The 16,800-nt window shown below is 34.7% G+C and overlaps 1 protein-coding gene across 1 annotated transcript in view; it reads right to left on the bottom strand.

Moving 5' to 3' along the window:
• Positions 1-16,800, bottom strand: part of LOC129516126 (disintegrin and metalloproteinase domain-containing protein 5-like) — a 130,279-nt gene that overhangs the window by 89,086 nt on the left and 24,393 nt on the right. Inside the window, exons 8-11 of the mRNA XM_055335463.1 lie at positions 8,723-8,794; positions 8,385-8,548; positions 7,516-7,597; positions 638-774 (exon numbers count right to left, since the gene is read on the bottom strand). Coding sequence (XP_055191438.1) covers positions 638-774; positions 7,516-7,597; positions 8,385-8,548; positions 8,723-8,794 — 455 coding nt within the window. The remainder of the gene's footprint in view (positions 1-637; positions 775-7,515; positions 7,598-8,384; positions 8,549-8,722; positions 8,795-16,800) is intronic.

Genomic DNA, 16,800 nt, shown 5'->3' with positions numbered 1-16,800 from the left:
TTTAAATTGAACATACTAAGCACACCAAGTCTTTATGTGGAAGAACCAGGACTGGCCACATAATTTGTGGGAACCCAAGCAAAATGGAAATATAGGGTCCCCTACTTATAAAGCAGGGAAAATATATTATTAATGTTACTAAAATAAAGTGTTTTCCTTTCCTCAGCAGTCTCTCTCAATGGGTCATGGTGTTATTTATTTACAATTTAACGTCTTTCTAAATAAAACAATTTACTTAATTGTTAATATGAATTGTACTGTTCATCCTTTATTGTACAATGCCAGTTTTAAATGGAATTATCAAAGCATTTAGCTTTATGCGGCATTACTGAATTTACACAATTCATATGCTTTTTCCCTAGAGGTTGCTTTCAATTTGGCCAAGGGAGAAAAATACAAGCCAAACTCCAAAATTTAGGAAGGAGGAAGAGTTTCATCAGCCATGGAGAGGCCTGCAAGAGTGTTGGTCCTATTTTGGCATGTGTTCCATTGTACTTGAAAAGAATGTATTCTATAGTTGTTGGGTATAGTGTTCTGTAAGTGTCAATGCAGTTTGGTTAATAGAAGTATAAAAATTCCTCACCAAAACAAACAAAAATTTTTAAAGGAATATGTGCAATAAAGAAAATTATCTTACACTGCTTTACGTGACATTGTGCAAACATCTCCTGAACAATAGCAAATGTCAGGATCATCATAACTCAATCCCAGATTAAAGCCAAGCAACTGCACGATACTGACAGTGTATGACTCCAAGGATAAACCCTCTGGATACTAAATATAAGGAAAAAGAAAAGAGTTAGCTAAGAATCTTATACTATTCTATAATAAAATTACTATAATAAAAAGTTAGTATATGCTATGCTAAATAATAAAAAATAGTACATAAACTCATTTTTAAAATCAATGCATTCAAAATGCCTATGTAGATACAACTGTAGTAGAGTTATATAAGCATATGGACCATAGACATTAAATATGGATGAGTGAACAAATAGTTTAATTTCAAAATACAATACTTAATGACAATACTAGCTACCTAGCTAATCTAACAGAGTCTCAAACACCATACTGTATTAATTCTTTGAGTCATTTTAAATAAAATGACTTTAATCTTTTATTTTTAACAATCAATTGTACATTCTCTTTGTAGTAGGCAGCCTCTGACATGAATCCCAATGATCCACTTCCTGGCATTCACATCCTTGTGTATTCCTACCCTGTGTGTATAGGTTGGACTTACTTTCTTCTAATTAACTAAATGTAGCAGAACAGATGGCTCATCATTTCCAAGATAGATTATAAAAAGACTGACTTCCTGGTTTCCTGTGTGATGTGGTAGAAGAAAAAAAAAAAAAGACTGACTTGGATTCTAAGTCTCACTCAGTCTCTCTAGGTGAAGCCAGCTGTGACATCATGAAGTAGGCTTGTAGAAAGGCCCACATGCATGAGTTGGAAACAGATTTTATGAGATCTGCTATAGAAAAATGACTAACTTTGGAAGCAAATCCTTTCTATGTTGAACCCTGAGATAATTACAGCACTCCTTGACACCTTGACCTCATGCACCTAGACTCTTGGCCCACATAACTGAATTGTTTTCATCTGCTAAGTTTGATGTAATAGGTCACACAGCAATAGAAAATTAATAACCCTCATGAAGTATTGTTCTCCTTTGGATCATTTCCAATTTCTACACAAAGATGTTTATAGAAGCTTCATTCCTAATTCCCAAAACTCACAAGCAACCACGATGCCCCTCAATAGGTGAGCAGATAAATAAACTGTGATCTATTTCAGACAATGGCATATTATGCAGCATTAAAAAGAAATGAGCTATCAAGTCATGAAAAGAAATGCAGGAAGTCTAAGTGCATATTACTAAGTGAAAAAAGCAAGGCTACATACTGAATGATTCCAACTACATGGGAGTCCATAAAAAAAACTGTGGAGACAATAAAAAGGTCCATTTTTGCAGTCAGGGAGGGGAGAAATTAACAGGCAGAACATAGAGGATTTTTAGGGCAATGAAAATATTTTGCATAATAATACTATGATAATGGAGAACTATCATCTTTTGTCCAAACTCATAAACAATGCCAAGATTGAGTCCTAATGTGAACTATGGACTTTGGGTGATTTTGATGAGTCAATGTAGGTTCATCCTTAGTAAAATATATACCATTCTGGTGAGAGATGTAGATAATGAGAGAGGCTGTGCATGTGTGTGGGCAAGTGGTATATGGGTAGTCTGTCTTACCTTTCACTCAGTTATGTGGTGAACGTAGACTGTTCTTAAAAAATAGTCTTTAAAAAGGTGATGGGTTCCTTATGACCCAGGCTACAGTGGCAAATAAAGAACTATTCAGAGAAGGCATCCTTAATCCATAATATGTCTTGCTTTCATGTATATAAAGACTCATTATAGGGGATCCCTGGGTGGAGCAGCGGTTTAGCACCTGCCTTTGGCCCAGGGCACGATCCTGGAGACCAGGGATGGAATCTCACGTCGGGCTCCCTGCATGGAGCCTGCTTCTCCCTCTGCCTGTGTCTCTGCCCCCCCCCTCCATCTCTCTCTCTCTCGGTGTGTGGTCTATCATGAATAAATAAATAAAATCTTTAAAAAAATAAAAAATAAATTCCTTTAAAAATTTTTTAAAAAATAAAGACTCATTATATACGAGGTACTTTAATTTAGTTATGCACTGGTCTACAAGGATTCCTTATACTTCCACTTGTGTTTCTCCCTTTTACTATCATAATAAAATGCTTTCTTTGCTGTTTAGCACAACTTATGCCGTATTCTGTAATTTCATTATCCCTGAAATTTGGTTATATGAATCAAATTGTATTAATGGGTTAATTGCATTCGTTACAGAAATGACTTTAATTTTCTGTATTGTGATGTTTAGATATCTGGGGCCTTGCCAATGCTAGACTCCTCCCAGGGCTACCCAATTAAGATAGTAAAACAACTTACCTGCAAGTGTGCCTTTCATATGGAAACCAATCAACCTAGAGCCCATATACCCTACCACCTCTTTTATGAGGCTCACATACTCAGGCCACTCTCCACCTGCCAAAATCAGGTACTAGAGCCAGATACCAGAAAACTAGACACAGTCTCTATGCAAGAAAGCCTGCCGAAATTATTCAAACTAGCCAAACCTATGCCTGCTTACTTTGCCTTACCCATTCCTCCCTTAAAGAACCAACAAAGGCTCTGGTCCACATTTCCTCCATGCTCCCTTTGCTGCCTGAACAACCCTAATGCTTCCTTCTATGGCCCTTGCAAGGCATGCCTTCTGTTTCTAGGGAACTATATGTTAAACTTCTTCCTGCATTACCATGTCTGCATGTCTTCTAATACCTGATGAAAATAAACTAGATTAGTTCTACTTTAGTCCAGTTAGTTAATTCAAACTAGACTACAACCAAATTAGTTGCAAATATATACTGTAAACGCTATGACAACTGCCTAAGGAGTTTTTTTTAATATAATTGATATGCTAAGAGAGGAGAGGAAATAGAATCCCATGAGATGTACAATTAAAACTACAGAAAGCAAAAAATGAGACAGGAAGATTTTAAGATTTTTTAAAATTTATTTATGATAGACATAGAGACAGAGAAAGGCAGAGACACAGGCAGAGGGATAAGCAGACTCCATGCCGGGAGCCCAATGTGGGACTCGATCCCGGGACTCCAGGCCCACGCCCTGGGCCAAAGGCAGGCGCCAAACCGTTGAGCCACCCAGGGATCCCTGAGACAGGAAGATTTTAAAAAGAAATAAGAAACCAGGACAGTGAATAAAAAAATAGATAAAATTCAACATCCATTTATGATTAAAATATCTCAACAAAGTGGGTATAGAGGGAATATACCTTAACATAATAAGGGCCATATATGACAAGCTCACAGTTATCATACTCAAAGGTGGAAAACTGAGAGCTTTTCCTCTCAATGGGATCCTCCACAAGGATCCCATTCCTGTTACTTTTATTTAACAAAGTATTAGAAATATGCAAATAATGGAACTGGACTCCTATTTCACACCATTTACAAAAATGAACTCAAAATGAACTAAATACTTACATGTAAGAAATGAAATTATAAAACTATTAGAAGAAAACATAGTGAAAAAAATCTTGACATTGGTCTTGGCAATAATTTTATGGATATGACACCAAAACCACAACAACAAGTTTCATTACTATAAAAGTTTCTGCATGGAAAAGAACCAATCAATAAAACAAAAAGGCAACTTAGAGATTAGGAAAAATGGGTTTTTAAAATACAGATCTGATAAAGGGTTAATATCCAAAATATATTAGAAACTCACACAACTCACGATCAAAGCCAAATAAGAATTCCTGTATTAGGAACTCATACAACTGATAAAGAAATGGTCAAAAAATGGTGCCTGGGTGGCTTAGTCAGTTGGGCATCCAATTCTTGATTTCAGCTCAGTCATGATCTCAGGATCATGAGATTGAGCTCCATATTGGGCTCTATACTCAGCATGGAGTCTGCTTCTCCCTCTCCTGCTCCTCCTCACCACTCTCTCTCTTAAAAAAATAAATAAAATCTTTTTTAAAAAAATAAATGGTCAAAGGACCTGAATAGACATTTCTCCAAAGAGAATATTCAAATAGACAACAGGTACATGGAAAGATACATGCTCAGCATCACTAATCATCAGGGAATTACAGGTATCATTTCACATCTATTAGAATGACTATTATCAAAAAGACAGATAATAAATGCTGGTGAAGAAAATGGAACCCTTGTGCACTGTTGATAAGAATGTAGATTGGTACCAACAATATGGAAAAGTGTGGCGATTCCTGAAAAAAACTAAAAATAGAGCTGTCATATGAATCATCAGTTCCACTTCTGGGTATATATACCTGGAAAAAAGAAAACCTCTGTCTCAAGGAGGTATTTGTACCCTATGTTCATTACATCCATATTTACAACAGCCAAGACATGATAACAACCTAAATGTCCACTGATAGATGAATGGAAAAGGAATATAGTGACATAGTAATAATACAATTGTATTATATATTTGTATTGTATATTTGAAAGTTGCTAAGAAAGTAGATCTTAAAGGTTCTTATCGCACACACACACACACACACACATACACCACATACACACACATAGCAACTGTGTGAGATGATAGATGTGTTCATTAACCTAATTATGAAAATATTTCACAACATACACATATATCAAATCATTATGCTATACGTCTTAAACAATATTATGTCAATTATATCTCATTAAAGGTAGAAAAATGGATCTTATGTATAAATTCAGCAAGATTAAAAAAATCAGCAAGGTTATATATACAAATATGTATAAAAATAGACTATATATATATGTATATATATATATATATACCCTAGCAGTGAAAAATTAGAAGATGAATTTAAACAATCAATATCAGTTATAACAGCATCAGGATATATAAAATAGCTATGAATAAATTTAGCAGAAGATATATGAAATCTAAGAGAATTTTTATTTTAGAGAATTTTTATTTTACTTTTATTTTTTTTAAGATTTTATTTATTTATCCATGAGAGACACAGAGAAAGAGGCAGAGACACAGGCAGAGGGAGAGGCAGGCTCCATGCAAGGAGCCCGATGTGGGACTCGAACCCAGGAATCCAGGATCATGCCCTGTGCCAAAGGCAGGCAGGCGCTCAACCGCTGAGCCACCCAGGTATCCCTCTACAGAGAATTTTTAAAAGACATCAATAAATGGAGAGATAAATCATGTTAGTGGACACTGGAAGATCCAATGTTGTTAAAATAAATTTCCCCTAATTTATTTATAAATTACACACCATTCCAATCAAAATCTAAGTAAGCCTCTGCATCTGTGTATCTGTGTGCCTGCATGTAACTAGAAAAGCTGATTTGACAACCTTTATGAGAATACGAAGCTATATATAGACAACAGACAAAGAACAAAGTTGGAGGACTTTATCTTGATTTCAAGACATTTAATAAGGCCACCATATTCAAGGAAGTAATTATTTAATTATTTTGTCACTTTAAAAAAGCCTCTTAAAATATTATGATTGGTAGCTATCTTTCTGAAATCTAATCTTCAAACTCTTTGTTGCTAATATTAACAAAAATAACATGTTTACATTTATATTTTAATTTTATAATGATATTTTTACAGTATTCTTGCTAAACTGATATTTTCATCTTTTTTATTTACGAATTTCTATTTTAAAAATGCCAATCAAAATTAGTCTTAAGAATGGCATCAGGAAAATACACATACTAACCTCTTTTTTTTTACTAACCTCTTATATTCAATAATTCTTATCACCTGCTTTATTTGCTTTACACACACACGTGCACAATCTAAAAATTAGTCCTCAGCAATGAAACATTGTTTTCAAGAATTAACAACAGTGATGAAGACTTGGACAATTTCTGATGGTCTTTCCTCAAGCTTTGGCTAAAGGAAGACCAAAAGCAATCACTGAGAATAAAAACAAATCCCTATAAAATGTCTGTTCTCTTAGCCATGGTAACAAACCCAGACTGGTTTTGGATTTATCTAATCAATCAATATGTAATTTATAGGAAAGATAACAAGCAGATATCAGAGCTGATCATAAGTATCTAATCTGTCAATAACAATTCACTTCATTGTACATGCTACCAAAATACAGCCAACTGTACTGCTGGCTCAGTACAAAGTGTAGACTTCTTTTTTTGAAGTATTCTGTTAGTTCCTTTCCCTACTTTTTATACAAGTTGTTGCAAAAGGAATATAAATCTATAGTAGGAGTTCATTCTCACTTTTACCAGAAAACAGTAATTATGAATATTTGATGGCTGTTTCTTCCTCCAACAGTCCCAAACACCCCAAAGAATTGAAAGCATTAATAAAATAGTTACCTTAAAATAGAAAAAATAACAATCAAATAATAAAAAAATCACATGAATTTACACCAATTATTAATGTTGGGAGAAAAGCTAGTATGTTTAATAACATTAAAATTACATTGATTATGTAATAAATATTGATGCAAGTATGTCACTGTTCAAAAAATTTATTTAGGTCAAATATTTTTTTTAAATATGGCATTATAATCAGTTCAATTTATAAATGTTCTTTTTTTCTTAAGATTTATTTATTATTTTAGGAGACTAAGGGGCAGAGGGAGAAGGAGAGAGAGAATCTCAAGCAGACTTCCCACTGAGCACAGAGCCAATGCAGGGCTCAATCCCACAACCCTGAGATCATGATATGAGCCAAAAATCAAGAGTTGGATGCTTAATGGACTGAGCCATCCAGGAACCCCTAAATTTTCTATTTCTAAAAGCAATTATATACAGTTTAATATTTAAGTTCCAAATTAGTAATATAAAAAACTATTAAAGGATTAATAAACTAAGCAATAGATATATTCATTCTTTAAAATATTTAGGAAATTTTGAAACATGAAAATAATGAGGAACTGGAAAATAATTACATACCAGAGCAACTCCTACAGCAAAATTTTTATTACATATTTTTCCAGGAAATGTGGCTCCTATAAAACTAGGATATTTCTGGAAGCTAAAAAATAATAATTTTCCTCAGAATTGCATATGAGTGGTATTATTAATGACAATCATTTTCATAGCAACAAATATTACCAAACAATTACTATGCCCTAAGCTACTCTGAATTAAACTATTTAAGTACATTTTTCTCAAACCATCAATGTTAAGAGCAATTTAATATTTTGTAAATTTTAAATTTAATAAACATCTGGAAGTATAATAAGGATAAGGCCTAATAATTTATGCAAAAGGTTATTGCACTAATGTTTATAGCTTTTATGCTAGTTCCCTGTACATTTATAGCTCTAAAAATAAAATTTTCTGTGATTTTCTTATTTACTAATTCACTAAAGATTAATATATTTTTCTGCACATAAGATTCTAGAGCATGTAACAATTCCATATATTCATTCTATTAAAAAGTCAGATAAAGAAAAAGGTCAGATGAGAGACAAGAATGTGAGACAGCAGCAAGTAGTATAACTTTATAAACCAGAGGAAAACAAAGAAATTATATCACTCATAATTAATCTCTCTTAGATATTTCAGTACTTTTATGTAATTTTACTTATATCAGATAATTTTATGTCAGCTTATAAAAGTATTTTTTAAGTATTGCCTCACATCAGCTCCTTGAGGACAGACTCTTAACTTTTCCCATCCCATGATGCTTTTCCCATCCCATGAGGCATATCAAATTTAGAGCAACATAACATTTAAATGCTTATTTTTTATAATTAACATATGAGATCACTTCATTATTCCTTTAATGCTATACAAATATGGAATGCTGTACTCACGCAAACAAATATGTAACCTGATGAGGTCGCAAGATATGCTTGTATTTCCATTCTAAAAATCTAGATAATATATTATTAGGATCTCCTATAGTAGAAATTTTGTTTTTATTTGACCAGATTTCTATGGAATTTATTACAACAGTCAGTTTTAACTGGGAAAACATCTAAAAAAATAATAACAAATTTTAACATTATTTTAAACTTTCAGAAAAATGCATATAAAATAATTCAGTATTTTGATTTTGGGAATTTCAATAGCACAGCAAAATACTACATATCAATTCCTATTACTTATACTTTTACAAAACAAAAAAACAAAATAGTTTTTTAAAACTTACAGTGTTAACAAAGCCAATTATCTGAATAACCTTCTGTGTTACAGCCTTTATATCAGAGCCCATGTAATCAAACTGAAAAAGATAAACTATTTTTAAAAATTAGTGGATACCATCAAGAATATATTACACATCTTTTACATGCACAATGTGCTACATTTTAAAGTAGCCATAGGGCTACATTCCAGTTGAAATCCAGGAAATCAATAATGATGTATAAACAATGATTTCCAAAAATTAATAAGTAAATAAACTCAACTTATAACTTAATGTATATAAGAAGTAAATAAAAATATTTAATAACATGATTTTAATGTTTAGTGCACTCAACTTGTGGCATTACTTATTGCTTATAAAAATTTAATCATTAATTTTTTAATGTGGTATTTTAAAGTGCACTTATTTCTAAAATAACAACATATAATCACAAACCAAAACATATAAGCACAAAGAGGTGGAAAATCCTAAATGAGAGGTTCACTCTTAATGTGACTCTGGATACTGCGTTTGGTATATTCTTTCATATCACCATGTAACTCATGTTCTAAATTCTTATTCCAATAAGCTCTTTCTATGTCTAATTGCTTTAGAATGCCAAGACAGGGCAGCCCTGGTGGCGCAGTGGTTTAGTGCTGCCTGCAGCCCAGGGTGTGGTCCTGGCGACCCGGGGTCCAATCCCATGTCAGGCTCCCTACATGGAGCCTGCTTCTCCCTCTGCCTGTACGTGTGTGTGTGTGTGTGTGTGTGTGTGTGTGTGTCTCATGAATAAATAAATAAATAAATCTTTAAAAAAAAAAAAGAATGCCAAGACAATGTGAAATAACAATGGTGATGTCAGGTATGTGAGCTTTGCTCTGGATTTTTCATTGGAAAACTTCAAATATTTCATGATTTAATGTTCAGTTTAAGATGAGTATTCTAGATTGTGTTGAGAAAAAACTAAATCTTTTTATTTCCTAAATGTTTACAAAAAACAAGAGTTGAATTTTTATCAATAGCCATTTTGATGGTGATTGACAATGGCTTTTATCTTTTGACCTATTGATACATTTCATTAATAGATTACTTACACTATACCATCTTATTCCTTGATCAAAGCATTACATTCTATTAATTTGCTATCAAAATTAATATTTTATTTAGAAGTTTATAACTTTAATATGGACCTGTTTCTCATGTGTTTGTATATGTGCACACACTTTGTCATAATGATGAGCAAATGAATGTTGCTTAGTAAATATGAGAGCACCACTTAAAACTAAGTTGCATTTTTTCCTATGCCCTAAAATTGTATTAGTACATGAATTGTCTTGCCAAAACACTTAAAAACTTTCCTTTAAAACTATACCTAACACAGGCAACTGAAAAAAATTCTTTTCCCCAGCTTTTTATGATATAGTTAATATATAATATTGTGTAGGTTTAAGGTGTAAAACATGATTTGACTTAAATTCTTATCTCCCTTGGAGAATTCATTAAATTTGCACTTGTTAATTTTAATCTTCTCCAAAGTCATAGTTATATCATCTTAATCTTTACTAACATCATAATATGTATTTGTCCTTTTTGCTTAATTATACTTTCTACCATTTATTTTTCAACAACAAGCTCTTAAATTTATTTATTTTAATGTTTCTGTTTATCAACTTATGTTTTATTAACTATTGTTTATTCTCCTCACATTCCTCATTTTACGGTTTTAGATACTATCCTCTGTGGTAGGCATTCTAGCTATTTACCAATATTCAGCTCTCTTCTAGTTCAGGAGCCCTTCCTTTCTCAATATAGGCATGGCCAGTTTATTCACTTTGGACAATGAAGTGAGGGCAAAGTGATAAATGACACTTCTGAGACAAAGTATTTCTCTACTATGGCTCACGTCTGTCTGGTCTGCTCTTCTATTGGCTTGGAAATTGGGAGAGAAAACCTATTAGTAAAGAAATACCAAAAATCTTAAGCATTTGGAAGGCTGAGCCAACACATGGAAGACAGTTGTCTAGAGAGTCACCTAGATCCATGGCTGACATCACATGAACAAAAATTAAACTGCATTTAGCTATTACTATTTTGCTTTTTTTCTTTTTTGATGTCTGAATAATATTCCATGGTATATATGTACCACATCTTCTTTATCCATTCATCACTTGATGACATTTGGGCTCGCTCTATAGTTTGGCCATCGTTGATAATGCTGTTATAAACATTGGGTTGCATACATCCCTTCAAATCTGCATTTTAGAGCTAGAATGTATTTATGCTAAGTGAAATAAGTCAGAGAAAGACAAATACCAAATGATCTCATATGGTACTCATATGTGGAATTTAGGAAAGAAAACAGATGAACATATGGGAAGGGGGAAAAAAAGGAAAGAGGGAAACAATCCATAAAGGATTCTTAATGATAGAGAACAAGGGGCACCTGGGTGGCCTAGCTAGTTAAGTATCTGCCTTTGGCTCAGGTCATGATTCCAGGGTACTGGGATTGAGCCCTGCATCGGGCTTCCTGCTCAGCAGAGAGCCTGCTTCTCCCTCTCCCTCTGCCTCTCTCCCTGATCATTCCCTCTCTCTCTCTCTCTCTCTCTCTCTCTCTCTCTCTCTTTCCTCCCTTTTCCTCTCTTTCTCTCCACTCCCTCTCAAGAAAAAAAAAAAGAAAAAATTGACAGAGAATAAACTGAGGGTTGATGGAGGGGGAGGATGGAGGATGGGTTAAATGAATGATGGGTATTAAAGAGGGCACTTGTGATGAGTAGTGCATGTTACATGTAAATGATGAATTACTGAATTCTACTCTAGAAACCAATATTGTACTCTATGTTAACAACCAAAATTTAAATTTAAAAACATGCAAAGAAAAAGAAAAGGACCACATTAATTACCAAAATCAGGAATGAAAAAGGAGACATTATAGTAATCCAGTAGTATGCTATAGCAGGCTTATACTGGTTCACTACAGCTGATTTTTAAATTTTCAACCCAATTTTTAAACAGCTATTACTAAATTATATACATTTTCAACCAAGTTAAATTAAAAATAAAGGTAATAAATACATTTAAAAAAAGATTTTTTATCATAGTACAACCTAGCCTGCTATAATTAATCCTTATGCTCCAAATTTTTAAAATATTGTATGAAATTCATTAATTTCTAAATAACTTATAATTATAGTTTTGTTTCCACTCTGAAAAAGTTACTCATGATAGTATTTAAAATTTTTTCACTGTATTATTTTTCTTTATCTCTTTTAATTCTTGTTTTAGTATATTATGATAGAGTTTTGGCATATTGATTTTTACTTTAACAAAATTATTGGTGTTTTCCTTGTGACCTAGAAATGACTACTGATATATGTATTTCCTACAGACATCTTTAGGAATTTGAATATATGTGACATCTATTCAGAAGGTACAAAGGTAAATAAATGTTTAGTGAAGCTGGCTAATAAATAATTTGATCTCTGTTAACATGTTTTTTCCATATCTTTTTTTTTTTTTTTATGATAGTCACAGAGAGAGAGAGAGAGGCAGAGGGAGAAGCAGGCTCCATGCACCGGGAACCCGATGTGGGATTCGATCCCGGGTCTCCAGGATCGCGCCCTGGGCCAAAGGCAGGCGCCAAACCGCTGCGCCACCCAGGGATCCCCTGTTTTTTCCATATCTTAAAGGCTAAGAAAAATGCCTTAATGCACTCCACTATAGTTTTGGGTTTTGATATATTTCCAGAGGTTTTGTTTTTTAGTTTATTCATAACTCACTTGTCAACTAAGAGTTCACTATTAGAAATGCATCTGTAATTTGAATTGTGCTTTTCAACCTAAATATCTTCATTCTTCTACTTTAGGCTTTGTATCCTGAATTTACCTGTTAGTAATACCACCTTGATCATCTTTTTAATTGACAATCCCGGTATATTTTTGGTCTTTTAAAAAAAATTTTATTCTTAACAATGCCATTTTGTTTAAGTTGTCTCACATATATCATGTAAGCTGAGAATCTTTGCACTTTAAAGAGATAGTTAACCTACTCACATTTTAATCAATGGAGCTGATCTATAATTTTGTTTTCTTATTCATGTCTTCATGGTATTTCCTTTTGACTTTTGTTAGGTTATATATGAATATTTGGGGGCTGATTTTAAAGTTATACATGTGAGATTGTATATTCAGATATGTTTAAACATTGTAAAACAAGTTTCTCCATTTTTATCCACCAGACCACTTACACAAAACCTCTTATAAGGTAACAATAAAAAATTTATAGGACTTTGCAGTATTCAACTATTGTTTTCAAAATTCTTACTATCTCTTAGTATGAATTTGATGGATATGATTAAGTAAATGAAACAACCCCACACCCTGCCAAGTGATTAGAAGCAGCAGTATATTTCTCTTTCTTTTTTACTTAGTGATAAAGTCTGTGTAAATATTTTTTTGAAATACCTATTTCTTGTTACTCTGCTCCAAAATTTTTATATCAATTTATTGAGGTATAATTTACATACAATTACATTCAGAAGTCATTAATTTTGATAAGTACAACTTACTTTTTATTATGAAAAAAATCAGTATACATAAAATTTAAAATTCAAAGACTATCCTTATATCCTTCAATTAGATGAATCTAGTATAAATGTTAGATAAATTTCCATATATATATATATATATCTTATATCTGTTTATAGAGGTAGATCTGGGCATACATTGTTCACTTTTCTGGACTATTTGATATTGACTTGAAAAGACTTCCACATGTACTCCCTAAGAATAAGGATTTTCACCTGTTTGCCCACTACAGCATTATCATAAGGAAGAAACAACATTAGCTCAATAATATTGTAACATAATATTGCCAGAGAGTGAAGCTAATCTGTGGCCCTTTCCATTGCTGAATACAGCTTCCATCTAACCCTGCCAACAAAGAAACCTAACCAGAGCTCCCTGAAATCCTGGTAGCCCACCCAACAGGCCCAATTAGAAACACTTGAACAGAAAGCCTGGCAAGTGTCTCTGCATCTACAGAACCAGGATGATGGTCCTCACTGGCCAGGGAGTTGAGGTTGCAATTCTGTCTGATTAGATCCATAAAGAAGGCGCTTTCTAGGTAAGGGCCTGTTCTGCAGCTGATACCAGGCATGAAACTAATTTACAGCCATCCCCAAAGGTGAATACAGTCTCAAGCCCATCTGAGAAGGAAACATAATTGGAGCTCCAGGATTCTGTGTATCCCATCTTGCAACTCCAATTAGAGTAGATTTCGACCACCTAGGTAAAGCTAGGTTGGTGGCCTGTCCAGGCCAAGGAATTTGGTGCATAGTTCTGCCTAATATGATTCTGAAACAAGAGACAACCACAGTCGTGTTCTGTATTGAGGACACTGCAATGCCTGGAAACTAATTCATATCCCAGCTCACTGCTGAATATAGCCTTCGTCCATCAAACCAGGAACATAACAGAACACAGGGTGCTACATAGCCCACCCTACAGCTCTGCCTACAGTAGTACTAGTAATGAACAGATCTTTGCCTTCCACACCTGTAGAGCAGAACTAGTAGCCTCATCTGACCAGGAATTCAATGCATAGAGCTGCCTGACTTGGGTCCACAAACATGAGCTGTAGAAGCCATGAGGCTCATTCTGCTGCCATACCAGGACAATAACCTAATACATAACCCTGCCCAATACTGAGTATATATACAGTCCTGAAGCCTAGGAATTCTGATTAGAGAATCCAGGCAACTGCAGAGCCTATCCTACAGCTTCACTTGGGCAAGGAACTAAGTCAGTATTCCTATACAATGGTTCTCAGCCAGCAGCACCTACCCTCAACTTCAAAGCTCAGTCAGTAGTCTCACCCAAAAATATGCATTGATAGTGAATAACACTTGCCCAAGGATGCTACCAGCTGACATACCCAGGGCTCAATTTAAGGCAAATGGTGAATGACTATCTCTACTAAAGCAACCTATAAAATCTAGGAGGAAAAAAATCACCTATTCAATGGTGATACTGACATAAGGAATCAAGATCATGAAAATTTGGAAAAACAAGGTACCACCAAAGGAAACTAATAGAGCTCCAATAACTCATCACAATGATATAGAGATCTACAAACTGTCAGAGAATTTGAAGTAATTGCCTTAAAGAAGCTTAGTGAACCACAAGAACATGCAAATAAAATTAGGAAAACAATGCATAAACAAAATGAGGAATTCAACAAATAGAAATCATTTTAAAAAATGACATCTTGAACCTGAAAAATACAACAACTTAACTGAAGAGTTCAATAGAGAACTCCAAGAGCAGACTTTACCATGCAGAAGAAAGATTCATGATCCCCAAAATAGGGAATTTTAAATTATCCAGAGGATCGAAAAAACAAAGAATGAAAAAGTGAGGAAAGTCTACAGGACTTATGGGAACAATAAAAAAGAAACAATATCTGTGGGAGGGGCAAGATGGCAGAAGAGTAGGGCTCCTCAACTCACCTGGCCCCACAAACTTACCTAGATAACTTTTAAAACATCCTGAATACCTGTGAATTCAACCTGAGATTTAAAGAGAGAGCAACTGGAATGCTACATAGAAATTTTCACCTCTAACAAGGTAGGAAAGTGGGAAAATAAAATAAAAAAGAATAAAGTGGGGGAGGGGAACAGCAAATAGCTGGGCTAAAGAGGAGCCTCCAGGCAGAAAGTCCAGCCCTGGAAAAGCGGGAACTTTAAAAGATCCGCCCTGAGTTTTCCCTGACAGAGGCGAGCTTAGCAGGGAAATGAGGCAGAATCGCAGGAGAGGCAGTGAAGCCTCAAGATTCCTGGAGTCACTATAAGAGGAGGAGCACCTGGGGGAAAGCTCACCACAAAATGACTTCCAATATCAATAAAGGGCTGGAGCACCACAGTCCTCCAGGGCATTTGTGAGAACCCAGTCAGTTAGATCAGCGGCTCCAGAGCTCCCTTTAGCCTAGAGCATGGCTCCAGATGGAGGTGGGTGTGCCACATTCCCTTCAGGAGAGGAGCTCCCTGGGAGCACAGGTCCAGTGACACAGGGCCTAGATCCCAGGGTGCCCAAGTGGAAAAAGCAGGTGATCCTTTGTGCCCCCTGGGACAGGGGGAAGCAGGGAGGGCACAGAACAGCAAGGACTCTCCTGCCACTGGGTGCCCCCAAGCTGTGCAGATCAGTGCACCAGCACCCCAGGAGGATCTAGGCCAGTGCAGACTGGGAGACTACAGTTAGTTACTCACGGGGAGCTCAACTTCAAAGCTGGAAATCTGGCCCCACCATTGTTGTTTTTCCTCTTTGTTTCACCTTGTGCCTGGAGGAGGTGGGGCTTCTAGAAAACAAAGGTCTCACGGGATCAACATCTCACTCCCAGTATGTGGAAAAGGGCAGGCATCTCCACCCAGGCACAGACACCTGAGAATCAGCACAGAAGGCTCCTACCCTAGGAGAACTGCTGAAAGAACAAGGGAAGAGCAAATTTACTGACCAAGAAGCATTGGAAAGCTCTAGGACTGAGAGAAATAGCATATAGAACTAGAGGGTCCCTTTCCCCCTCTTTTTCTTTTTCTTTTTCCATTACAAATCATTTTTATATCAGACTAAAAATTTCCAATATTTTTTCTCTTTCCCAACTTAACAATATTTTACCAGCTATTTATTTTCACTACTTTGTTTTAAAATTTGTTTTTTTACATTAGTGGTCCTTCTGCTTTATTTTGCACTGTTTTCTTTTTCTTTTATTTTCTGGTCTCTGACCTCTTAGAATCATCTAGGGTGTATTTTATTTAGGTTGTGATTGATATTATTGTCTCAGGCCACTCATACAGCCACTCTGCACTGGACAAAATGACAAGAAAGAAGAACTCACCACAAGACAAAGAATCAGAAACGGTTCTCTCTGCAGCAGTTGCAGAATTTGGATTTAAATATGACGTCAGAAAATCAATCCAAAAGTACAATTGTAAAACTAATGGTGGCTCAGGAAAAAAAGCATAAAGGACTTTAGAGATTTCGTTACTGCAGAACTAAGATTTAATCAGGCCAAAATTAAAAATAGATTAAATGAGATACAATCCAAGCTGGATG

Source organism: Nyctereutes procyonoides, unplaced genomic scaffold, assembly GCF_905146905.1.
Source record: "Nyctereutes procyonoides isolate TBG_1078 unplaced genomic scaffold, NYPRO_anot_genome, whole genome shotgun sequence".
Classification (NCBI taxonomy): domain Eukaryota; kingdom Metazoa; phylum Chordata; class Mammalia; order Carnivora; family Canidae; genus Nyctereutes; species Nyctereutes procyonoides.
This window is presented reverse-complemented; position numbering and strand designations above follow the sequence as displayed.